This window comes from Suncus etruscus, chromosome 14, assembly GCF_024139225.1.
Source record: "Suncus etruscus isolate mSunEtr1 chromosome 14, mSunEtr1.pri.cur, whole genome shotgun sequence".
Taxonomy (NCBI): Eukaryota; Metazoa; Chordata; class Mammalia; order Eulipotyphla; family Soricidae; genus Suncus; species Suncus etruscus.
The window spans coordinates 92914019-92939701 of NC_064861.1; the positions used below are offsets into that span (position 1 = coordinate 92914019).

At 56.3% G+C, this 25683-nt stretch overlaps 2 protein-coding genes across 5 annotated transcripts; both read left to right on the forward strand.

The window, feature by feature from the left end:
- Positions 1 to 405: 405 nt before the first annotated feature.
- PRMT1 (protein arginine methyltransferase 1) lies at positions 406 to 6755 on the forward strand. Of its 2 annotated transcripts, XM_049786198.1 has the most exons (10): positions 412 to 507; positions 2009 to 2062; positions 2580 to 2681; positions 3729 to 3884; positions 3973 to 4036; positions 4920 to 5062; positions 5421 to 5624; positions 5714 to 5864; positions 5955 to 6076; positions 6432 to 6755. In XM_049786198.1, the coding sequence occupies exons 1-10, from the start codon at positions 472 to 474 to the stop codon at positions 6513 to 6515; spliced, it is 1116 nt and encodes a 371-aa protein (XP_049642155.1). In that variant the 5' UTR covers positions 412 to 471; the 3' UTR covers positions 6516 to 6755. The 2 variants fall into 2 exon arrangements, with proteins under 2 accessions (XP_049642156.1, XP_049642155.1); XM_049786199.1 differs by lacking the exon at positions 2009 to 2062 and having other exon boundaries at positions 406 to 507.
- A 1493-nt stretch (positions 6756 to 8248) lies between these two features.
- On the forward strand, positions 8249 to 24785 carry CPT1C (carnitine palmitoyltransferase 1C). Of its 3 annotated transcripts, none has more exons than XM_049786183.1 (20): positions 8249 to 8515; positions 8968 to 9111; positions 10328 to 10467; positions 11390 to 11564; positions 11657 to 11758; positions 11863 to 12000; positions 14027 to 14104; positions 14620 to 14727; positions 14900 to 14984; positions 15540 to 15735; positions 16397 to 16579; positions 17265 to 17370; positions 19205 to 19321; positions 19961 to 20125; positions 20687 to 20821; positions 22836 to 22988; positions 23516 to 23629; positions 23720 to 23812; positions 24103 to 24224; positions 24484 to 24785. In XM_049786183.1, the coding sequence occupies exons 2-20, from the start codon at positions 8980 to 8982 to the stop codon at positions 24485 to 24487; spliced, it is 2346 nt and encodes a 781-aa protein (XP_049642140.1). In that variant the 5' UTR covers positions 8249 to 8515; positions 8968 to 8979; the 3' UTR covers positions 24488 to 24785. The 3 variants fall into 3 exon arrangements, with proteins under 3 accessions (XP_049642140.1, XP_049642139.1, XP_049642141.1); XM_049786182.1 differs by having other exon boundaries at positions 24488 to 24785; XM_049786184.1 differs by lacking the exon at positions 8968 to 9111 and having other exon boundaries at positions 24488 to 24785.
- Positions 24786 to 25683: the final 898 nt, after the last annotated feature.

Sequence of the window (25683 nt, forward strand, 5' to 3'; positions counted from 1 at the left end):
AGTCCTGTGACGCCAGTCGCCAGATATTCCAATAGCAGCGAGGGAGAGGCGGGTCCATTCCGTGACGGACGGCTCAGTTCCAAGATGTCCGCTCAGCGCGGGGCCCGCCGGGAAGCTACGGGGCGGAGCCGGGCAGGAAAAGGCGGGACCTCGTGGTAGACTTTATCCAATGGCGAGTGGTCTTTTTGGAGATTGACGGGCAGGCTTACCTGTCAAATCCGCCTGAAGGGGGCGGGGCTTTAACAAGTAGACGTGATTGGCTATAGCGGATTTGATGAGCGTGCGCCTTAAACCAATAGTGAGCGCGGACTGGTAGACGGGCCGCCTCCGCGGCCAATTAGATCTCTTGGCGGGGTGGCGGGGGGCGGGTCCCGGACGGTCCCGTATAAAGCGATCCCGGGGGAGCGCGGGGAAAGGGGGGGTCGCGGCCGCCGGAGCTGGAGCAGGAGGAGGAGGAGGAGGTGCGGGAAGATGGCGGCAGCCGAGGCCGCGAACTGCATCATGGAGGTGAGCGCGGGCTCAGTGGCCGGGAAGGGGCTGCGCGGAGGCGGCCGATCGGAGCCGGGCCTTCCCCCCGGGCTGGCCCGGCCACACCGAGCGGGCCCCGCACCCCCGGGCCTGGGATCCGCCGATCCCCGGGGGGGCCTCGAACCCCTTACACGTGGCCCGGGCCTGGATCGGGGCCCGGGCGCTTCCAGCGGGGCCGGATCGGGCTTGGCCGGGCCGCGGGCTCCATCCAGTCCTCCACGTGCGGGACAAAGGCCCCGCCCCGGCCTGGGAGGGGCGCCCCGGGGGGCCGGGCGGAGGCGCCGACCCTCCCCCGGGGCTCCATGCAGCGGGCCCCGGGGCCCCCGAGGTGGAGATCGTCGGCCCCGAAAGAATTTGGGGCTCCCCCGAGCTCCCCGGGGGCCGACCCCGAAGTGTGGCCCCTGCCTGGGGGATGGGGATGGGCCCGATGACCTCCCTATTGGGACTCGATCGGTTGCACACGGGCCCCGAGCACCCCCTGCTGGAGGGGGCTCGACCCACCGGTTCATTTTTGGGGTGTGTCTGCATCCCCCCCCAAGACCACCTACCTAGTTGTGGGGGTCGCCCTCAGCTCGGGAAATGAAATTGGGGCACCGGTGGGCCTGGTTTAATAGGGGGTCGAGTGGGGTCACACTGTTGGGGTCAAGCTCTTCTCTGGGTTGTTCTTAAGGTCCCCCTGATGGGTTTGGGTTCCCCTACTGGCCCCCCACCACCACGTTGCTGGGGTGACCGACTATTGGGGAGCCCCGTGCTGTTTCCAGGGGCGTCCTTTAGGGTGTGTTCTTCATCCCGGGGCTCGGCTTGGACTCGGGGTGGTAGATTTTCTCTGCTTGGAGAGGTGCCTGGAGCAGGCCCTGAAGCCTGACTTTTGGGGGAGATTTGGGGGTTCATGCTAATGTGCATGGGGGGACTTTCTCCGGTTGCGCCGCTGGGCGGGACAGTGTGATGGGGAACAGGGCTATCTATGGAAGGACATCAGGGCTTTGTTTGGAAGCAGCCCGGGGGTCCCACTTCTTTGCTGGGATCCCCTCAAGCCCCCTAGGTGTGGGGGACAGGTGTCCCCTGCCAATGTGCTTCCCCCACCTACTGAGACAACCTCTGAATGCGGGTGTATGTGGCAGGAAGTGTCACCCAATCTGGAGGGATTAGGCGAGGGGGGAGGACAGCTGGCCTGGCTGGGTCCGGTGCCAGTTTGTGCCCGGCCTGAGTGCCCTAGGTATGGGGGGCAAAGGGGAATACTAAGGACGCGCCAGGGCTGTACCACCGTCTCTGCAGCCACAGCTGGGACAGGACCCCACCTTTCTGCCCTTCCCCCCCCCTTCACCTTTTGAGCCCCACCCTGCCCACTCCCCCAGCCCAGGCCATGGAAGATTGAGGTGCCCCTTCAGCCACCACCAAACCCCCCCCCTTACATCCCAGGAGCCAGTACGGCCCGGCCATGCCCACTAGCTAATCCTTTCTCCCTGTTCCTCTCTCCTAGAATTTTGTAGCCACCTTGGCTAATGGGATGAGCCTGCAGCCGCCTCTTGAAGAAGTAAATATCCTTTTGTGAGACTCCACCCCCCCATAAATAGATCTGGCCCCGTCTTTAAGCCCTTTCTGGGCACTCACCCGCCCCCCTCCCTGGCCCGGTCCTTTCCAAGCCCTTCACCAGGACATCTAGTGCCACCCTGCCTGGCCTCTCCCTGACAGCGGCTACTTCCTTAACTCCTCCTCCAGCCCCCCCATACCGATCCCCGTGTGCCCCCCAGTTCTGCCCTCCCCTCCCACCCACCCCAGCTGTGGGCTGAGCTAGAGACGGGGGCAGAGAAACTGGAGAGATGGTAGGCGTGCCTGTGATATGGGGGTTTGGGGTGGGGAGGGGGTCCTGGGAGATGGCAGGTGGGCTCCTTAGAATGGGGGATTCCCCTCCCGAGGAAGAGACCAGTTGCCAGCCAGGGGCAGTAGAGTTGCCATAGGGTGCTGATGCTATCTATGGGCATGGGGGTCTTGACTCCCAAGACCCCAGGGGAGGACCCCCAGGTTTGACACATGTCCCTCCGCCCCTCCAGGTGTCCTGTGGCCAGGCAGAGAGCACGGAGAAACCCAACGCCGAGGACATGACGTCCAAAGATTACTACTTCGACTCCTACGCCCACTTCGGCATCCACGAGGTGAGCCCAAGATGGTCTCCATTAGCAGGGGTGAAACCAGAGGAGGGGCAACCGTTTTCAGGGCTGAGATAATTAATTTTCCTCCTAGGCTCATTTGCATCCACGCACCCCAATCTCCCCGGGTCTCAGCCCCACCCCAGGGTCACCTCCTGCAGCCCCTCTGGTTGCCTGGGAGACAAGGTTAGCCCCAGGTTCAAGTCTCTCAGCTGGGCCCTTGGTGGGAGCCTCTGCGCATGCCTGCAGGAGTCCTCAGCCCAGCCCAGGGTCAGGGCCTGGCGGTGTCTGGCACCATCTAATGGCTGTCCCTGGCACTGCGCGTCCACCTCCCCCCCCCCAGGGCCACACATGGTTCTGGACCCTTTGGCACAGCCAGGAGAGAGGAGGCACAGCGCCAGGGAGAGCTGGGCTGGCTGTTTGGTTCTTTCTCTTCTCTGTTTTCTCTCCCTCCTTCTGTTTCATGCCTTGTTTTTTGTTTTGGGGTCACACCCTGCGACATCCAGGCTTACTTCTGGCTCCGCACTCAGGTGCCACCTCTGGCAGGCTTCGGGGACCCTACAGAGTGCCGGGGATTGAACCCAGGTTGGCCAGTGCAAGGCAGAAGCCCTTTCCCATGGTCTTAATGGCTTCATCCCTTCTTTTTATGGGGGGGTCACACCAGGCTGCGCTAAGGAGTTAATCCTCTACATTTAGAAATCACTCCTGGCAGGCTCGGGGACCATATGGGATGCTGGGATTCGAACCACCGTCCTTCTGTATGCAAGGCAGACGCCTTACCTCCATCCTATCTCTCCAGCCCCCCCTTCTTCCCTTCTTGTCACTGTAAAGACATCAGATAGATGAAGGAAGAAGTTACCAGCTTGATAGCTAGTTTGGCAAGGGTGCTATGAAGCCAGGCCGGCCCTTCCCTGGCACTGGTAGCTTCCAGCCCTGGCGGTGGCACACAAGCGCAACAGAGCCCATCTTGGGGTGGGAGGCCATCCAGTCAGGGCCACGGTGACTGCATCCCTGTCCCTCTGCTCAGGGTGTGTCTGTTCCCTCCCACCACAGGAGATGCTGAAAGACGAGGTGCGCACCCTCACCTACCGCAACTCAATGTTTCACAACCGGCACCTCTTCAAGGACAAGGTGGTGCTGGATGTGGGGTCGGGCACGGGCATCCTCTGCATGTTCGCCGCCAAGGCCGGGGCCCGCAAGGTCATCGGGGTGAGTTCCGGGATGCCCCCATGAAGCGGGGCGGGCAGAGGGGCTAGGGCCGCAGCCTTTTCACCTTCCCTTCTTGCCACAACCCCAGATCGAGTGTTCCAGTATTTCTGATTACGCGGTGAAGATCGTGAAAGCCAACAAGTTAGACCATGGTATGTCCGGGGATGGGGAACTCTTAATTCCGTGGGTCCTTCACTCATAAGGAGGAAGTGCTCCCAGGATAGACAGCCTGCTCTGGCAGGGTTTGAATCCAACTATTAGTTGTGGGGTATATCCTGCCTTTTGTTCAGAGGCACACCAAGGATGTTCAGGGATTATCCCGGGCCATTCTGGGGGACTGTTTATGCCGTCAGGGTATAGGTCACAGCCTGCTAGCCTATGCCCTTTCTTCATCCTTGGTCCTCCAGGTACCCCCTACGGTGCTCAGAGGTGACTCACGGTCCGTGGGGTGGCACCAGCAATTTCAGAGGCTGATGGCTGGTCGCACAGTCTCAAGCCTCCCCTCTGCTTATTCTGCTCTGGCCCCCATGTGGGCTGAGGGGTGGTGACTTGTCCAAATGAACCTCGTGCCCAGAGATGACCCAGAGAAAGGAAAGGACAAAGAATGGCCTTTGGCATGTGTGGGGTGTCAAAGAAGCAGAATTGAGGAGCAGCCAGTGTCCTCCAGACAGTGGGAAGGAAGAGTAGGGGAGTAAGGGGCTGTCTGGGGGCTGGTCCTCCACCAATAACTGGAAATAAAATCATACTGAATTTAGTAACTTGGTAAAACCTGCTCATTCCAGAAGGTGCTTCCAGCCGTCCTTGAACACCACCTGGATATGACCCCAAAACCAGAAATGGGTTTAAGAAAAAGAAGGAGCTGAGGCCATAGCACAGCTAGGAAGGCATTTGCCTTGCATGTGACAGACTCGAGTTTGATCCCAGAAGCCCTGATCACCGCCACTAGTGTGGTCTGGCATTAGCTCTCTACTCCGGGGTGGTGTCCAGGGTGAGGGGCAGGACAACCAGTGGCACCCACACGCCCTGTACTCGCAGTGGTGACCATCATCAAGGGGAAGGTGGAGGAGGTGGAGCTGCCGGTGGAGAAGGTGGACATCATCATCAGTGAGTGGATGGGCTACTGCCTCTTCTACGAGTCCATGCTCAACACAGTCCTCTACGCTCGCGACAAGTGGCTGGTGAGACCCCGGGACGGAACCCGGGTGTGGTATCAGGGGGCCTGGGGATTCCGATCAGGGCTGGCCCCCAGCTGCGGTGCGGGTGGAAAAGTCCCTTGTCAGGGGCCCGGAGAGATAGCACAGCGGCATTTGCCTTGCAAGCAGCCGATCCAGGACCAAAGGTGGTTGGTTCGAATCCCGGTGTCCCATATGGTCCCCCGTGCCTGCCAGGAGCTATTTCTGAGCAAACAGCCAGGAGTAACCCCTGAGCACCGCCGGGTGTGACCCAAAAACCAAAAAAAAAAAAGTCCCTTGTCGGCATTAGACGCCACAGGGTTGGGGATTCGGGATGTCCTCACAGCTCCCCTCTGTGCTGCAGGCTCCCGATGGCCTCATCTTCCCCGACCGAGCCACACTGTACGTAACGGCCATCGAGGACCGGCAGTACAAGGACTACAAGATCCACTGGTGGGAGAACGTGTACGGCTTCGACATGTCCTGCATCAAAGACGTGGCCATTAAGGAGCCGCTGGTGGACGTCGTGGACCCCAAGCAGCTGGTGACCAACGCCTGCCTGATCAAGGTGAGGGAGGGGTCGCCTGGTGGGGCTCAGGACTCACCCTGTGGGGTCTGGGGGCTCACAAGGTACCTGCCCCTAATCCCACCCCGCAGGAAGTGGACATCTACACGGTCAAGGTGGAGGACCTGACCTTCACGTCGCCCTTCTGCCTGCAAGTGAAGCGCAACGACTACGTCCACGCACTCGTGGCCTACTTCAACATCGAGTTCACGCGCTGCCACAAGCGGACTGGCTTCTCCACCAGTACGGGGGTGTCCGGGTGCTGGGCATGAGGGTGGGGCCTCCGGAATGGGGTGCCGGGCCAGCTGACCTGCCCTGTCCTGCCTGCCACAGGTCCCGAGTCCCCCTACACGCACTGGAAGCAAACCGTGTTCTACATGGAGGATTATCTGACGGTGAAGACGGGCGAGGAGATCTTCGGCACCATCGGAATGAGGCCCAACGCCAAGAACAACGTGAGACTGGGTTCCCTCGCTCTTCCCCCTCTGCCCTGCAGGGAGCCCCACGGGGATGGAGCCAAACTCCTGCCTCCCCAAAGGGCGGGAGTCCGGCCAGGGATCTCTCTGGGCAGCTGGAGGAAACGGGTGCCACTGGGTTCCCTCCAGGATATTCTGGCTGCAACTCTGAAATCCTTGAAATTGGGGGGCGCTCAGCCCTCCATTTGGGGTATCAGGGAGTTTGCAGGAGGGGAAAAAAAGGGATGGCAGGGGATGAAGGGAAGCTGTCCCAGGGGTCCATATGGGGTTGGTGGCCCACAAGAGGTCGGCCCAAGGCTGACAGCAGCATCTGGTCTGTCCCCCCGACCCGCAGCGAGACCTGGACTTCACCATCGATCTGGACTTCAAGGGGCAGCTGTGCGAGCTCTCCTGCTCCACTGACTACCGGATGCGCTGAACCCAGCCTAGGCCACCTCCCTGGCCGGGCCGGCCCACAAGGGCCCAGGGGTTGCGGCCTTTTGAGGCGGTTTCGGGGCACCCCCTTTCTCCCTCCCTGTCACAGAAGGGGGCTCCAGGGGTCAGGCTGGGAGGGGGGGGTACATCGTGACTGTGTTTTTTCATAACTTATGTTTTTATATGGTTGCATCAACGCCAATAAACCCTCTCCTGGGACCACGTAGCTTCTTAGGGATGCAGATTAGTGGGATTATCTCTGGGGCCCTGGGCCAGATGTGGGGGGGGTATACTGGCCACTGCAGGCCTCCAGCCTGGCTTCAGGGTCTCTGGAGTTCACTCCTTTACCTCAATGTGCCCCAGACTGGACTCCTGTTCTCCCTTTCCAGTTGGGCTGTGCTTCTCAGCACAACTGTATGCTCCCCCATCATGTTCCCCAAGCAGTTGGGACATTTGGGGTCTGGGGCTACCATTCATCCATAGGCCTCACGCTGACTACCCCAGAGCTCTCTGCCTTCTTTGTTTGGCCTTGCCCCCAGTGGCCCTGCCCTCATCCTCGCCCCCAAGTCTGGGTGCCCAAGCCCTTCCAGGCAGGATCTGCTCAGGGGCCCACAGCCTGACTCCCTTACCCATCCGCTCTTGATGGTGCCGCTGACCCTGGTCTTGAGGCTTCCTGTTCCCTTAGCAGGAAACATCCATTTCGGGGTGCCAGAGGTTGAATACAGTACCCTGGACGGCACCCACAGGTCACTGCCCACTGACTAACCTTCCTGGGGAACCTGCAATCCACAGGCACATGACAAAGGCCTGAATCACCTTGTGATCAGGAGCATGGCCATTTCTGGAGTTAGGAGTTTCTCAACCTCACACGGGGGTCACATAGGTCACCCTGAGGTTAGGCCTAAGCTCCACCCACACCCAGGTGTAATCCCCTGGGTGAACTCAGTGCTGATTTGGGCTGCCCTCCACTTTCCCCCCAGATACTTGTCATCAGATACATATATCCAGGCACCTGGAATCCAGCCAGTGATGATTCTCTGGCAGGTACCACCGGCTACACCATTTAGTTCCAGCAGGCCTGCTCTCCCCCTAGGAGCATGACCCCCCCTAGGTTGGCCTTGGTTCCACACCCCACTGCCTGTCATCAGAGGACTGATCCTCAACAGCAAATCCCTCTGGGATCCAGGAGGCTGTAGCACTTTGTCCAATGGTTTCATGAAACTCAGTTGGGGACAGGTCCCACAGAAGTGGGAGTACTGGCTTTTCTCACAAGCTGACTTAAGCTAAAAGATACTGATGCCGTCTGAGGGGTTCGGTAATAAGGGGGAAGGAAAAATTAAAATTTGCAACTTGGTGGATCCTGAGACCTTGCCTGTGACCGACCGACCGTGGGACCCATCAGCCCAAGTGGTCCGCTGCCACTAGCAGCCTGGTTTACCAACGACACGGGTGGCTCAGAAGCTAAGGAACTAAGGGGACCCAGGAGCAACCTTGGGAAGGGAAGGAGAGAACCGAGACAAACCCCAGGGTAGCAGGGGCCCAGGAATCTGGGTTTTGAGTGGGCGGGGTCAGGATGTTGATGGGGGCGTGGTTTTAAGTGAGCTCACGGGTGGGCGGAGTTTGGGGTGGTGGAGCCGGTGCGTGAGGGTCGGGACAGGCTGGGTGTGGGCGGAGCCAGCCCGCTGCGAGCCACGCGGGGCGGAGTTTGCTGTGGGCGTGGCCTCGCGGCGACTGAAAGCCAGGTTGAAATTGACAAGCTCCGCACTGGAACTCCTCGCGAGGCACCGGGAGGCCAGACATCGGGCTTGCTGGATGTCGGGGAGCCGGGCGGCAGCTCCGCAGGCCCCTCGAGCGAGTCGCCGGCTCGTCGCTCCGGGATCGGGCCTATGCCAGGGGGCAGGCGACTCGGCGAGGGTCGCGGCGCTCGGAGGCGGGCTGGGGGCGGGCTGCCCGGGCTGAGTCTCCAGGTTCCGACCGGCGATCCGGACCCCCTGACTCGTCGCGGTAAGGCCCGGTCGGGTGCCTTCGGGGGTCCGGAGGCCTCGCCATCCCCGCTCCAGGGGCTCCCCAGCATCCCGGGCGGCGACGCATGCGCGGTAGGGCACGTCTTCCCTCACCCCCTACTTCTCCCCTCCCCCCGGGCGGGCGGGGGAGGGGCCGAGCCACCGCGGAGCGCCCCCTCCTGCGCCCACGCACCCCGCCCGGGAGTGGGGAGCGGAAATGAAGTGGGGAGCACCGATGCCCATCCTGGGAGCACTCTCTCTGGGGCCCACTCTGCCTCCCCTACCCCAGATCTAGCAATTCCTCTTTTGGGGGGCGCCCAGGGAAGAAGGGGTGCACCCGAGCTGGCCCTCCTGGTTGTGGTCCCCCAATGCCCTGAGGGCTCGGGGCCAGCACTCTTGAGATCCCCAGCTTGGCTGGATGGGAATGACCCTTGACCTCCTCCTCCCTCTTAGGCCCCAGCAGCCATGGCTGAGGCGCACCAGGCCGGGGGCTTCACATCGTGGTCCCCTAGTTCCGCCGAGCTGGACACACCGGTGTTGCGGGAGGTCTACCTGGCGGGTCTCCGCTCCTGGGCGAAGCACCTCGCCCGCTTCTGGGTGAGGAGTGCCACCGCCCGCTTTCTCCTCCAAGCCTGAGGTTTTCCAGGCTCCACCTGTCATCCCCATCTAGGCAGGGAGCTGTCCCACGACTTCAAGTTCTTGAGGGTAATCCGCATTGGAGTAGCTAGGAACCTCTGTTCCCCTCTTGCACACACTTTTCTGGGTCAGCCCCTTTCTGTCTCCGTCCCCCCTAAACACGACCTTCACCCCAATGTCTAGGAATCAGTCCCCATCTCTCCGGTGTACCATTTTTCTTGTCTTCTCATGCCCTGGTTCTAAAGTGGGGGTTCCTCTTTGCAGAACCTCATGACCCGAACAAGATCTTGGGTAGCCACACAGGGTCTTTTTTATTGGGGGGCCACAGCCACCTTTGTTCAGGGCTTATCCTGTTTCTGCTCACAGGTCGGCTCCTCTTGGCACCATGTTTTTGTTATTGCTTTTTCTTTTTCTTTTCTTTTTTTTAATATTTTGTTTTCGGAAGCGTTACTCCTGGCTCTGCACTCAGAAATAGCCCCTGGCAGGCTCGGGGGACCATATGGGATGCTGGGAATCGAACCCAGATCCGTCCTGGGTTGGCTGTGTAAAAGGCAAAAGCTCTACCGCTGTGCTATCACTCTGGTCTCTGGGACAGAACATTCTAGAACAAGAAGGAATAGAGCTGAGCGCTGCCAGGTGTGGCCCCAAAACCAACAAAATAAAATAAAATGGAAAAGAATGTCCAGTCCTGGAGCAATAGTATAGCCGGAGAGCGTTTGCCTTGCATGCAGCTGACCTGGGTTTAATCCCCAGAATTCCAAATGGTCTTCTGAGCCTACCAGGAATAATTCCTGAATGCAGAGCCAAGAGTAACCTATGAGCAGTGCTGGGTTTGGTCCTCCAAAAATAACATCATCGATAGTTCAATGGGACAGGTTTGATCCCCGGCACCCCATAACTGAATCTACCAGGAATGATCTCTGCTTGCAGAGCCAGGAGTCAGACTGACCCCAACTTCCCAAATACAATTAAATGACTAAGTAATAAATCACCAAATCAAATCAGGGAGATCCATACCTTGTCCAGTTCTGCTGCCCTACATGGGACTTTTATACTTGTCCAAAGTCCCAAGGTTTGGTACCCACAAGAGTGGGTGGCTGGATCCACTTCCAAGGATGATCCTTTACAAACGGGAGAAATGCTCCAATTTGTGTCCTCCTCCCCTCTACCACCATAGCACGATGTCCTCAGCGGCGTATTCCCCGGCAGCCCCCTGAGCTGGCTCTTCCTCTTCGGTGCCATCCAGCTTGCCTGCTTCCTCCAGCTGGACCCCTCTCTAGGACTCATGGAGAAGATCAAGGAGTTGCTCCCGGGCTGGTGAGTTTCCCACTTCCACCCAGAAACTCCGCCCACTTGTAAGTTTCATCAACCTTGTGCCCAGAAGCTCCGCCCACTCGAACATGTCAATATCTCTGCACACAGAAGCTCCGCCCACTTGTAAGTTTCCACATCCCTGGGGTCTGGGAGCTACAGGACCCATACTGGGTGAGAGCCAGGGCCCAGATACATAGACCCCCCCTCAAGCCAGATTTACTTGGGGTGGGGTGTTTGTCTTGCCCTCAACCAAGCTGGGCTTGATCTCTGGCATCCCCCTCCATAGGGTCTCTGGCTTACTAAGAGCGATTTCTGAGTGCAGAACCAGGAGTGATCCCTGAGCACTGCTGCATGTGGGCCCCAAACTAAAATCAAACCAAAACAAAATAAAGGCCAAACAAATCAGGCCTCTGTCTAGGCATATCTGATGGGCTTGATCTAATCTACAAGAGTCATCTCCAATAGCGTAAAGACCAGTGATCAGAGAGGGGAGAGATGATACAGGAAGTTAACCTCTTTCCCCACCTGCAACCAGGAACCAGAGAGAGGATACCAGGGTTAACTCCTTGGGCTGGAGAAACAGTTTTGATACCTGGCAGCACAACCAGATGTGCCCCCTAAACCTAACCACCGTTCTAAAACAGAAAGATCTCATTTAGAATCCTGGGGGGCCGGGCGGTGGCGCTAAAGGTAAGGTGCCTGCCTTGCCTGCGCTAGCCTTGGACGGACCGCGGTTCGATCCCCCGGTGTCCCATATGGTCCCCCAAACCAGGAGCAACTTCTGAGCACATAGCCAGGAGTAACCCCTGAGCATTACCGGGTGTGGCCCAAAAATCAAAAAAAAAAAAAAAAAAGAATCCTGGGAGGGTCAGGGCGGCTGGCAAGGCTGGTGGGAGCCTAGAGACCCAGGTCACCCCCTTCCCAGGGCCGGACAGCAGCACCACCAGTTTCGGGGCATCCTGGCCGCAGCACTCTTTGCTTCCTGCCTGTGGGGCGCCCTGATCCTCACTCTGCACTTGGCCCTGAGGCTGCTCCTGTCCTACCACGGCTGGTTCCTGGAGCCCCGCGGAGCCATGTCATCCACCACCAAGACCTGGCTAGTACGTGGCAGACCCACTCCTCTCTGGATTGCCCTGGCTGCGAGAGTTGGGGGATGCAGGGACCCTAACTGCTAAGTGCTGCTTTCAACCAGGCCCTAGTTCGTATCTTCTCCGGCCGCCACCCAATGCTTTATAGCTACCAGCGCTGCCTGCCACGCCTGCCCTTGCCCGAGGTGCAAGACACAGTGCAGAAGGTGAGATCCTGGTACCGATCAAGCCACAGCGGTGAGAAGATGCTCAGGGAGAGTTCAGAGGGGGGCCGTGATTCAGCCTCTTCTCTTTCACCTCTATACCCCAGTACCTGGAGTCCATGGAACCTGTCCTCTCCAAGGAAGACTTCCAAGAGACAGCCGCCCTCGCACAGGACTTCCTGAGGCTCCAAGGGTCCAGGCTGCAGCGGTACCTGCGCCTCAAGGCCTGGTGGGCCTCGAACTACGTGAGTCTAGTCCCAGGCACCAGGCTCTGGGCTAAACCCTATGCATCCTCTGCCCAGCCCCTGCAGTGATTAGCCTATCAACATGCAGAATCCTGCCTCCTAATTATATATTTATGGACATGCCCCCATTGCTCCCTCTCCAAGTTCCTCCCCATGTTCTTATATTTAACCCCCTTCTTGCTGTCTTTTTGTTTGTTTTAGATTTTGATGGTTGTTAGGTTTTGGTTTTTGGTTTTTGGGCCACACCCGGCGGTGCTCAGGGGTTACTCCTGACTGTCTGCTCAGAAATAGCTCCTGGCAGGCATGGGGGACCATATGGGACACCGGGATTTGAACCAACCACCTTTGGTCCTGGATCGGCTGCTTGCAAGGCAAACGCCGCTGTCTCTCCGGGGGTTGTTAGTTTTTTGGGTTGGTTTTATTTTATTTATTTATTTATTTTGTTTTTTAGGCCATAGCTGGCAGCACTCCGGGGTTACTCTGGACTCTGCACTCAGAAATTACTCCTGTCAATCTGGGGGGACCCTCTGGGATGCCAGGAATTGAATTTTCATGTGTCCTTCAGCCTCAATTTTTATTTATTTGTGGGATCAAACTCTGCAAGAGTAGCTTTCTGCAGTGATGGGGAGACAGTGTGGTGCTCCCCGGATACAATCTGGTACTCCCAAATCCCCCCCAAAAAAGCACCTAACCGTTGAATATCTCTCCAGCCCCATTTGGTTACTGTGGGGTTCACACCCCTTGACCTCATACAGCTAAGCAAGTCCTTTACCTCTTGACTTCTGTCTCCCATCAGTACAGCAACATTTTCTCCTCTTTATTGGGGTGAGGTGGGGTGATGCCGCGCTAAATAATCATTCCTGGTGAACTCATGGGACTGTCTGAAGTGCCAGAGATTAAACCTGGGTCAACTGTGATCTCTGGCTAGGCCACCTCCTTGAAATGGGTTTCGAGGGGCCGGGCGGTGGCGCTAAAGGTAAGGTGCCTGCTTTGCCTGCGCTAGCCTTGGACGATGTCCCATATGGTCCCCCAAGCCAGGAGCAACTTCTGAGCACATAGCCAGGAGTAACCCCTGAGCGTTACCGGGTGTGGCCCAAAAAATCAAAAAAAAAAAAAAAAAAAAGAAATGGGTTTCGAGTTCTGGAGCTTGAACTGAGCCAGTAGGCAATTTCCCCCAGCTGGGTTCCCAGCCGCCTCTTCTGCTGGAAGCCATAAATAACCAGCCAGCAGCCCCAGAGTGGGGGTGGCTGTGAAGACTTTGGAGTGGTATGTGTAGGAAGGAGAAGGCTGGCTCAGAAAGGGGCACAGTTGGTTGAGAGGACTGAGGTCCCAGGGAAGGTCTTGGGCTGAGACTTGGTGAAAGTTTGATACAGTTGAATTGAAGTTAAAGATGGAACCAGGAGGGTCTGGAGTTGCTGGCTACAGGGACTGATGTTGGAGAATTGAAGGGGGTGTGGTGAGGAAAATGAGGACCCAAATGTTGTACAGGGACCTGCCCCCTTATTTATTTCCTAGGGCCCTTGTCCTTTTTCTCACGTACCCTCACGTACAGCGCTCTCTTCTGAAAGAGCAAAAACTGCAAGCTGGCAAAACACCAGAGATGAGGCAAAGGGTTTTTACAGGGATGCAGAGATAGTCTAGAGGGAAGGGCGCGCTTGTCTTGATGCAGTGGACCCAGGTTCAATCCCCAAACCCCATATGTCCCCCTGAATTCCACCAGGAGTGATCCCTGAGTGCAGAGCAAGGAGTAAGCCCTGAGTACTGCTGGGGGTAGCCCAAAAACAAACAAAGCCCTCAAAATATGAAATGATGGGCTAGAGTAGCACAGTGGTAAGGCATTTCCTTACACACGGCTGACCCGGGACAGACATGGGTTCGATCCCCAGGATCCCATATGGTCCCGAGCCTGCGAGGAGCTATTTCTGAATGTAGAGCCATGAGCACTGCCGGGTGTGACCCAAAACCCAAAAATAAAATAAAACAAACAAAATGTGCCAATTGTGTTTTCTTTTGGCCCCACTCCCAGGTCAGCGACTGGTGGGAAGAGTTTGTGTACCTGCGTTCCCGAAATTCATTGATGGTCAACAGCAACTATTACCTGATGGTGAGAAGGAAAGACAGGGATGGATAGAGTTGGCCTTGCATACAGCTAACCAGGGCAGCATGGTCTCTCGTATCCTGCCAGGGGTAACTCCTTAGCACAGAGCCAGAGACAATATATATATATATATATAAAGAGTTCAGGGCTGGCATGGGGGTGGTTTAGGGGTATCAGGGTAGAATTGGGGCTTCAAGGACAGGAGAGATAGCATGGAGGTAAGGCGTTTGCCTTGCATGCAGAAGGACTGTGGTTCAAATCCAAACATCCCATATGGTACCCCCAATACCTGCCAGGAGCGATTTCTGAGCGTAGAGCCAGGAGGAACCCCTGAGCGCTGCCGAGTGTGACCCAAAAACCAAAACACAAAAAAAGAATTGGGGCTTCCTTCATGGTTCATGCAGTGGATCGCATCCTGAAATCAAACATCCCTCTCTCTGTTAGGATCAGGCCAGGAAGTGTGTTGGGGGTACATGTTCCCCATCAGGTAAACCCTGACCCCCAGATCCTTCTGCTCTCAGGACTTCCTGTACGTGACCCCCACGCCCCTGCAGGCAGCTCGCGCGGGAAACGCGGTCCACGCGCTCCTCCTGTACCGCCACCAACTGAACCGCCAGGAGATCCTGCCGGTAAGAAGGGGCGGGGCGCTGCCTCTGATTGGGCGTGGTTTGTCTGGGGGCGGTGCTTAGTGGGGCGTGGCCTGGATGTGGGTGTGTTTTGTGGGCGGGACGTGGCCTGAAAGCGGGTATGGTTTGTGGGCGGGGCCTAAGGGGCCTGTCAGCTGCCCGCTCTCTCCTGCAGACCTTGCTGCTGGGAATGCGGCCTTTGTGCTCCGCGCAGTACGAGAAGATCTTCAACACCACTCGCATTCCTGGGGTCCACAAAGGTCAGCCCTGGAGCCCGGGGGATGGGACGGTGGTTCCAGGGGCCGGGGCACAGGCTCTGCGTGCGGGATGCCCCAGGTTTGATCCCCACATGTTGCATGGTTCCCACATGTTGCATGGCAGCGCTGGAGAGAAAAAAGCAAAAGTGAGAACTGAGACCCGGTTCTCTGCAGTCTGCCTTGGCAGTGCCTTGGAGCCCAGGCTGCATATCAGGCCAGGTTAAGACTTGCCCGGTTGCCCGGGCGATGGGCTTCAGGCGCTTGTCTTGCATCCTGGTAATGCGGGTTTGAATTCCACTACCACCATACATGGTCCCCTGTAGGGGTGGTGACTCCTGAGCACCACAAGAGCCCCCGACATAAAATTATGACAGCGTTCGGTGCTTGCTCTGGAAGGAAATGATTCCTGAGCAGCCAAGACTGCCCCTCCCCAGCACCACCGAGTACAGCCCCCACAAAATAGAATAGGAGTCCCGCAAGAGTGCGAGGGGAATGATGGCTGTGGCCTCTCCTCTCCTTCCCGCCGCCAATGGCTCCTTCCTGCTCCCCACCGCCTAGACCACATCCACCACCGAGGTGACAGCCGCCACCTGGCCGTGCTGCACCGAGGCCGGTTCTTCCGCATGGGGACCCACTCCCCCAGCGGCGTGCTGCCCCCGCGGGCCCTGGAGCAGCAGTTCCAGCGCATCCTTGATGACGCCTCACCTGCCTGCCCCCTCGAGGAGCATCTGGCTGCCCTGACAGCTGCCCCCAGGTGAGAGGGTCAGCGGTCAAGTGGCCTAGGGAGAAGGAATGGGCCAGAAGGAGGAGTTGGGCCAGGTAGGTGTGGCTAAGAGAGACCCGCCCACACGGCCAAGTGGGCGTGGTTAATGCAAGTCTCGACCATAGACTAATGGGCGTGACTAAGACTAGCCACGCCCACAGCAGATCATTGGGCGGTACCAAAGAAGCACCACACCCATTAGTGGGTGTGGCCAATGTAAGCACCGCCCCGGGGAAAGGTGGGCGTGTTTTATGGGAGCGATATCTGTGTTTGTGGTGGGCGTGGCTACGATAGGCCCCGCCCATAGGGGGGCCAGTGTGTGTGAGATTGATATAGTCCCCACCCAATGGTCAATGGGTATAGCTAAGAGCCCCACACCCCTAAGGAACAGTGGGTATGACTAAGAGAAGTCATGTCCAAGGAAACAGTGGGCGTGACTTATGCAAACAACGCCCATACTAGCAAATGGGCGTGACCAATATAGGCCACGCCCATATGGGGGCAGTGGGTGTGGTTAGGATAGGCCCCCCCAGCCTGTTGGTGTAGTGGGTGTTCGCTAAGAAAGCCCCGCTCAGAGGGACTGGTGGGTGTGGCTAATGCTGGTCACACCCACTGGTTTGGTGGGTGTGGTTAAGACAAGCCACGCCTACAGGGACCAGTGGGCGCAGGTGCGGTGCTGCCTGAAGAAGCAGTCCCAGGAGACCCTGGAGACGGTGGAAGGTGCTGCGTTCGTGGTCTCGCTGGACTGTGAACCCGCGGGGCTCATGAAGGAGAACCCCGCAGACTCCCTCGATGCCTATGCTCACGCCCTACTGGCCGGCAGGGGCCACGACCGGTGAGTGGGCCAGGGATGGGGGGACCCCGGCAGCTGAGGTTGCTCTGCACAGCTAGGAATCTAGCTCCCCAATCTGGAGAGGCTTCCAAGCTCAGGGCCACCCCAGATCTGTGCAGCTTGGCCAGGAGAAGTAGTTGGGCTTCTGAGGGACAGGGTTTGGAGAGTTGGGGTACCTTTGAGAGAATACGTGGAGAAAGGTTTAGTGTCTGTGAGGTGGTGAAAGTGGTGGAGGGCACATCAGATCAGAGCAACAGCCAGACTGGACCTCCAGAGACAGAAACCCAGCCCCAAGGACCACAGATTCAGAAAGGTGGGATCCCCAAGCCCAGCTGCCATAGGGCCCACCAAGAGCCACTTCATTTCTGAGCACCCCAAAAGTTGGCCTGATTTCTGACACCTCATAAAATTGAAGGCCTCTTTTCCAGCTTCCTCAACTCTCCACTCCCCAGACTTCTCAGACAACCCAGAATCATTACTAAAGACCCCCAGTATCTTGGTGATGCCTGCGCTGAGATCACACCCTCTGGTCTCCAACCCCAACCCCCCCCAGTCCCACAGAGGACACCCCAAACATTGGTGACCATTCTGTCTTTTGGTTTTGGGGTCACTCCCCAGGGGTCCAGGGTTCAGCACCCAGAACCTTTTCTCGGGCCTGCAGTGATCACACCAAACTCTCCCTCCATAGGTGGTTCGACAAATCCTTCACCCTCATCGTCTTCTCTAATGGGAAACTGGGGCTCAGCGTGGAGCACTCGTGGGCAGACTGCCCAGTACCAGGACACATGTGGGAGGTAAGCCCACCAGCCCCCTGTTTCTCTGGGCCCCTATTGCCAGAGATTGTCATCTTCAGAGTCTTTATTAGAGGAAAAGTGCAGCTCAATGGGATACTGGGGTCCCCCACAAAGAAGTTGGTGTGGGACGATACCGGGAGCCTTTGGCCAGTGGGCAGTAGGGGATGGAGAGATGGCCCAGGATGAGGGTCAGAATCCAGAAATTCTGTGCTGGACAACCAGCTTCCTGCTTGCAGAGCTCATGCTTTACCCATTGAGTATCACTAAGCCCTATCTGCGATGGCGAACCTATGGCATGCGTGCCAGCGGTGCCACGCGAAGGCCTTGCAGCTGGCAAGTGGGAAGGTCCACAATTAAGATATGCGGCACGTGTCGCATAGTTTTTAGATACTAAAATCTTGTTATTAAGGTTTAATTGATGACACAAAAGTGCTGACACTTTTGAGGAAATTCTTTGGTTTGGGGCAGTTTGGGCACTCGGGCTCAGAAAGGTTAGCCATCACTGCTAGATTATTCCCCTTTTTTCCCTCTTTATTTTCCTTTTTGTTTTGGTTTTGTTTTTTGTTTTTTTTTTTTTTTTGTTTTTTTTTTTGGGGTTTTTTTTTGGTTTTTGGGCCACACCTGGTAACGCTCAGGGGTTACTCCTGGCTATGTGCTCAGAAGTTGCTCCTGGCTTGGGGGACCATATGGGACACCGGGGGATCGAACTGAGGTCCGTCCAAGGCTAGCGCAGGCAAGGCAGGCACCTTACCTTTAGCGCCACCGCCCGGCCCCGGTTTTGTTTTGTTTTGCCATACCTGGCAGTGCTCAGGGCTCACTCCTACAGGCTGTAATGTCAGGGACTGAACCCGGGTTGGTCATATGCAAGGCAAATGCCTTACCCACTGTGCAATCACTGTGGCCCCTGGATTTTTTCTTTAGGTTTCATTTTCTGCCCAATCCTGAGAAAAACTGCCCTCTCTTTGTTCTTTCTTTTTTTGGAGGGGGGCTATACCCAGAGATTTTTTTCAAGTCAACTCTGCGGCTCCCAGGGGTTACTCCTGGCTCTCCATTCAGAAATCACTCCTGGCAGGCTCAGAGAACCATTTGGGATGCTGGGGATCAAACCGGGATTGTCTGTGTGCAAGGCAAACTCTCTCCCTGCTGTGCTCTCGCTTGGGCCACACCTCTGTTCTTTCTTCCCACATCATAGGGGTTACTGTTTACACCTCACTGGAGGAGTCCCAGTCTTCCATAGCATTTAGTGCTTCTGCGATTGGAGGGGATGCAGGCTAAGGGTTGGCATTTCTGAGGGGATAATAGAAGTCCCCAACCCATTTGTCCTCTGAATTTGGAGGGTTGTCTTTGGGTTTATTTCTATTTTGGTATTTTTTTGTTTGTTTGTTTGGTTTGGTTTTGGTTTTTGAGTCACACTTGGCAGCGCTCAGGGGTTACTCCTGGCTCTATGCTCAGAAATCGTTCCTGGCAGGCTCGGGGGACCATATGGGATGCCGGAATTTGAATCACCGACCTTCTGCATGCAAGGCAAACGCCTTACCTCCATGCTATCTCTCCGGCCCCTTATTTCTATTTTGTGGCTGGTGATTCTCTTTATTGGTTTTGGATCACTATCCATGGGATTAAGGGTACCTTGAAGTGGCTGCATGCAAGGCTAGTTAGTTCCTTATCCCCTGCACTGTTTGACCTAGGCTTGTTTGTGAAAGAAACTTCATTTTCAGCTCCGGCTGAGTCACAGCCATGCTGACACCCCTCAGGGACTCTCCCCCCACCCCTGCCCAGTTAGGGTCCCTGTCGCCGAGGAAGGAGGAAGGACTGTGACTTCCTCTGTTCACAGTTCATGCTGGCCACCGAATGCTTTCAGCTGGGGTACTCGGCTGACGGGCACTGCAAGGGGAGCCCAGACCCCACCCTGCCCGAGCCCCAGCGGCTGCACTGGGATCTTCCAGACAAGGTAAGGCAGGTCTGATCCCATGGCCAGTGTCCCACCTTTTCAGCACCACTCCCCATTGCCATGGCCCCCATTTTAAGCAAAACTTTACCCTGTTTCACCCAAGCCCCAATTCTGCCTGAATCTTGCCTCCATTGTAACTCTGATGGTCCCCACTTTCCCTCCCTCAGTCACCCTCAAACTCCATCCTCAATCCAGTTTCAACCACTCAACCCCAATTTCCCTTCACCCCAAGTTCAATTCATGGATAACATCATTAGAGCTAATTTGGTCCCGTCACCAACTGTAATGTCCCTGTTCAACTATAATATCCATTCCAACTCCTGTGTCTGCCTCCAACCCCAGTTCCATCCCCAGCAATAATTTTTATCCCCAGCCATAATGTCCATCTCAACCTCAATGTCCATCCCTAATCCCAGTATCCACCATACCCCAATTTCCATCCCCAACCCTCAGCTCTTTCCTCCCTTACCCAACCACAACCCCAACCCATGCTGACCCCAGCTCTCCTTCACTGCTGACTCTCCTCCCTTCCTTGGTCTACATTTCCTCCTCTGCTCCCTAACCTCCATCTACCCCAACCCGAACTCCATCCCCAGCTCCAATGCTCCCTCGTGTCTGACACCACCCCTTGTTCCCCAGATGGATCGGTCCATCTCTCTGGCCCTGAGGGGAGCCCAGGCCTTGTCCGAAAACATCGACTGCCACGTCTTCCCCTTCTCCCGCTTCGGCAAGGGCTTCCTCAGACGCTGCCACATCGCCTCAGACAGCTTCATCCAGATGGCCTTGCAGCTGGCCTGCTTCCGGGTCAGTTGGCCCTGCCATGGCCTCTTTGTCGCCACCTGCCTCTTTGGCCTTTCTGGGAGGGACAGGGGTTAGGATGTGGGGGTCATATCCCAGCTGTTCTGGGATTTAAGGGGCCATTCCTTACAGTGTCGGGATTCACCCACAGCTCCTACCTGTCATGCATGTCCTTTAACCCTTGATGCCAACTGGGGCCCTTCTTGGGCGTTTCCACAGATGCTCCTTGTCACTGCTGTGTCTCTTTTTTATTTTAATTTTGGTTTTGGGTCACACCCGGCAGTCCTCAGGGTTTACTCCTGCCTCCATGCTCAGAAATCACTCCTGGCAGGCTTGGGGGACCATATGGGAGGCCAGAATTTGAACGAATGACCTTCTGCATGAAAGGCAAATGCCCTACCTCCATGCTATCTCTCGGCTCCCTGCTGTATCTCTTTCATCCTGGTCCTGTGTCCTGCTGTGTCTCTCTCAGCCACACAATCCCAGACTGGGAGGAGGCTGGAGATGTTGGGAGTCTGGGAAATTTCCAGAATCCTGCTGACCGGCTCCTCTCCTCCTTGCCCCCAGGACAGGGGCCGATTTTGCCTGACATATGAGTCTGCCATGACTCGCTTGTTCCTCGACGGCAGGACCGAGACTGTGCGTTCTTGCACCAGAGAATCTTGCGATTTCGTCAGAGCCATGGAAGACCCAGAGAAGACGGTGGGTGCCCCCCTCCGCGTAATATCCCTTCATTCCCCTAAGTCTGGCTCACCTGGTATATCTAGGGCCAGCCAGACCCCAGGATGTGCATGAAGGAACCAGGCGAAGCCAGGCTTGGCCCCTGACTGACCTTTAGGCACTGGCTGATGGAGTGGGGGGAGGCCAAGACTTGGCCCAGAATCACCCAGATGAACAGCCCAGCCAGGGTCTTCACCCCACCTCTGAGCTCGCTTTGTTGGTCTGTTTTGAGGTCACACTCAGTGATGCTCAGGGGTCGTTTCTGGCGAGTTGAGCTCTCTGACCACATGACCTCTGGTGGCACCATTCTACATATTCTCTGTATTGGTGATTTTGCTTTTTTGCTTTTTTGGGTTGTACCCACAGGTACTCTGGAATCACACCTGATGGTGCTCAGGGGACTATCTGGGTGTCAGCCATGTGCCAAGCAGGCATCATATCAGCTGTGCTCTAATCTCTTTTGGTAGCTTTGCAATTTCTGCAGCCTCAACCTACAGAAATTTTCTACCAGCTCTCTCTCTCTCTCTCTCTCTCTCTCTCTCTCTCTCTCTCTCTCTCTCTCTCTCTCTCTCTCTTTCTTCTCTCTCTCTCTCTTCTCTCTCTCTCTCTTTCTCTCTCTCTCTCCTCTCTCTCTCTCTGCTTCAGTGATAGTGGTTTGCAAGCACTATCCACATTATTTTCTTAAAAGATGGGTGAGGGCCCGGAGAGATAGCACAGCGGCGTTTGCCTTGCAAGCAGCCGATTCAGGACCAAAGGTGGTTGGTTCGAATCCCGGTGTCCCATATGGTCCCCCATGCCTGCCAGGAGCTATTTCTGAGCAGACAGACAGCCAGGAGTAACCCCTGAGCACCGCCGGGTGTGACCCCCCCCCAAAAAAAATGGGTGAAAAGGGGCCGGAGAGACAGCATTGGAGGTAAGGCGTTTGCCTTTCATGCAGAAGGTCATCGGTTTGAATCCCGGCGTCCCATATGGTCCCCCGTGCTTGCCAGGAGCAATTTCTGAGCATGGAGCCAGAAGTAACCCCTGAGCACTGCCGGGTGAGACCCCAAAACCACAAAAAAATAAAATAAAATAAATAAAAGATGGGTGAAAAATCATATGCTAGGACCAGAGAAAGCTCAGGGGATTAAATTCAGACTTTCCAGGTGAGAGACTTGGGTTCGGTCCCTGGCAATATAGGACAGAGTCTGGAGTAACCTCCAAGAACTGCCAGGTGTAGCCCCCAAACTGATATAACCCAAGCCACTGCTCACTGGACCCTCTTTTCTCCACACGGCTCAGGCACTCATGTTCCTTCTCACCCAAATATTGGACATTGCCTGTGACTCAGTGAAAGGAGTCTGGGCCCCTGGGCACATGTGTGATCCTGCTTGCTGTGGGAACCTGGGCACATGCCTGCGCCCTCTGTTCCCCTCAGTTTCTCTGTAAGAGTCATCAGCGCTAAGGCCAGAGTGATAGCACAGTGGGGAGGGCATTTGGCTTGCACACTGACAACTCAGGATGTACCCAGGTTCAATTCCCAGCATCCTATATGGTCCCCTAAGCCTGCCAGGAGCAAACCAAAAAAAAAAAAAAAAAAAAAAAAAGAAAGTAGAAAAGGGGCCGGGCGGTGGCGCTGGAGGTAAGGTGCCTGCCTTGCCTGCGCTAGCCTAGGACGGACCGCGGTTCGATCCCCCGGCGTCCCATATGGTCCCCCAAGAAGCCAGGAGCAACTTCTGAGCGTATAGCCAGGAGTAACCCCTGAGCCTCACAGGGTATGGCCCAAAAACCAAAAAAAAAAAAAAAAAAAAAGCCTGCCAGGAGCAATTTCTGAGCACAGAGCCTGGAGTAACCCCTGAGTGCCACCCTGGTGTCGCCCCAAACTAAAACAAAAACAAATCATCAGCTCCACCTCAGGAGAGGTGGTACAATCCGGGCTCAGGGCAGCCTTCAACCGGCTCCAGCTCTGAACTCCCTTCCTGTCTTTCCATGCCCTGTGGCCGGCTGGAAACCCCAGGCCCCACAGTGCCTGGCCCTGCTCCGCATGGCCGTGGACAAGCACCAGGCCCTGCTGAAGGCGGCAATGACTGGCCGGGGTGTAGACCGCCACCTCTTCGCGCTCTGCCTGGTGGCCCAGTTTCTCCACCAGCCATCACCTTTCCTGGACCAGGTAGGGGTGCAGGGAAAGGGTTAGAGAGGGAACCCCAGGGGCCAGAGCAGTGGCACAAGCGATAGGGCATCTGCCTTGTACACGATAACCTAGGACAGACCATGGTTCGATACCCAGGCGTCCCATATGGTCCCCCAAGCCAGGAGCAATTTCTGAGTGCATAGCCAGGAGTAACCCCTGAGCATCACCGGGTGTGGGCCCCCCTAAAAGGGAGGGAATCCCAGAGAAGGGGAACACTTAAGGCAAGGAGGGTGATGGAATTGGACAAAGAATTTGATGGCATAATGGGAGGAGTAATGGAGGATGGGGGGGGAGTGATTAGGGGCGTGGTTAAGAAGGAAGGCGTGGCCACAAGGGGGTGGGCGTGGTCGTCAGGGAAAGGGCGGGGTTATTGGTGGGCGTGGTTTTGGGAGGGGTGTGGGTGCTCCAAGGGGTGGACTCCAGGAGCTCAAAGAAATACTGAAGGTTGTGCATAGGGGGGTGTGGAGTGGCTTGAGGTCCAGGGGTGTTGGGGTGTCCATCCGCAGGTGCACTCGGAGCAGTGGCCTCTGGCCACCAGCCAGATCCCTGTCCAGCAGACGCCACTGTTCGACGTCCTCAGCTTCCCTGAGTACATTTCCTCCGGGGGTGGATTTGGGCCTGTGAGTAAAACTGGGGATCCCTGGAGCTGGGCCAGAGGGAGGAGGCGCTGGTGGAGGCGGTGACCCGGGTCTCCTCACCCTCTCCTGCAGGCTGCCGAGCATGGCTATGGGGTCTCCTACATCTTCATGGGGGAAGATGTGGTCACCTTCCACATTTCCAGCAGGAAATCCAGCACCAAGACGGTGAGCTGGCTGGAAAGAGCTACTTGTTCCTGCATCCCTTCCTCCCTCCCTCCCTCAAAACCAAGCCCAGCCCTCCTCCTTCAGACCAGATCCTCACCCCCCTTACCTCCTCCCTCAGACCCAGAGGTCAAGACTTCCCAGCCTCCTCCTTCAGTCTCAAGAGTCCAGATTCCAGCCCTCCTCCCATAGCCCCGGGGGTTCAGACCTCATTAGCCGTCCTCCCCCGGACCCAGTGATCCAGCTCAAGGAACACATCCAACTGGCCACCAGCTGCCCCATTTCTTTCCCAGGACTCGCACCGCCTGGGCCAGCACATCCGGGACGCCTTGTTGGATGTCGCTTCCTTGTTCCCAGAGGGACAGAGTATCACTGGCAGGACCAGAGGGACAGGGGACCAGGATCTGAGGCACAGGTTTGGGTCTTTCTCCATCTATCTGAAGAACTTGACAGGGGCTGGAGAGATAGTCCAATGGGTTGAACGTTTGCCAGATTCAATCCCCAACACCCAGAATGACCCCTGAGCCCACCAGGTATAGATCCTGAGCACCGCTGGGTGTGACTAAAAATCAAAAAAGGAAGGAGAGAAAGAAAAGGTGGCCTTAGCGTCGCTCCCCAGAGCATGGACTGGGATGAACAGTGTTTTGGGGTTGTGTGTTTTCACTCCGAATAAGGTAGACTAGACCCCGAGTGATATCCAGGCTTCCCTGTCGCTGTCTACTCGAACGCGTTGCTCTGGGAGAAGCTGCCATACCTCTCGGACCCGCAGCCGCACCCAGGTGATGAGATGCAGGTGATGAAGTTACCGCCTCCTGCCAGCAGTTTCTGGGGGATGATGGGGGGCATTCCCAGGGCTCCGATTCTCCCTTTCTTCAACCCCACTCAGACCCTCGGACGAGCACAGTCCTCTGACCTTCCCAGACCACCCGCGGGCACCGGGCAGGAACTGGGAGATAATAAAGTTTTCTTGTTTTCAGCTGTTTGGTTGTGGGTTTGGGTTTTGGGTTTTACCTAGTGGTGCTCCCAGGCACCTCCCAGTGGTGCAGCAGACTCATGTGGTCTTGGGGAGTGAACCAGAGTCAACAGTATGGAAGGGAAGCAACTGAACAATAGCACCCCTTTTATTTTTGGGTTGCTGGATCACATCCATCAGTGTTCAGGGCCTACTCTCAGCTTTGAGTTTAGGGATCACTCCAGGAGAAAATGGGAATGGACCCAATGTGGTGTTAGGGATTGAATCCTGGTGGGTTTCAGGCTTTGTATCCTCTACAATGAGGGGGGCTCTCTGTCCAATCTCGTTGGTCTAGTTTTATAGGCAACCCTTACAATAATTGTTTCAGGGGCCAGAGCCATAGAAGAGCAGGGAGGACATGGCAGACCCAGGTTTGATTCCAGGTATCCCATAGGGTCTCCAGATCCTGCCAGGAGCGATTTCTGAGCACAAAGTCACCACCAGATGCTCAGCCAAAATAATAATAATTGCATCAAAGCCTTTACAAAAAAACTCATGCTATGGGCCAGAGCAATAATACAGCAAATGGGGTGTGAGGTATCCCTTCCATAACATCCTTACCTAAGCTTCCTTTTGAGATGTTAATCCCACCTGGAGAATCAGACTCGCCCTCACCTGAGATGGGGAGCTATTTTGAATAAAGAATTAAAAAGTGTGTGTGTGGGTGGAAAGCAGCGAAGAAGCATAGAGAGAAGCAGCAAGGTAGACAGACAGAGCTGCTCCTGAGAGAAAGACATGGTGCAGAGGCTCATGGTGGAGAAAAGCCAGGAGGGAATAAAGTGAGCTGACTTCAGTGAAACTTTAACTGCTTGTGAATTATTTCTCCACCTTTATCCTACATCTTCAGGCCGAAGAGGCTAGA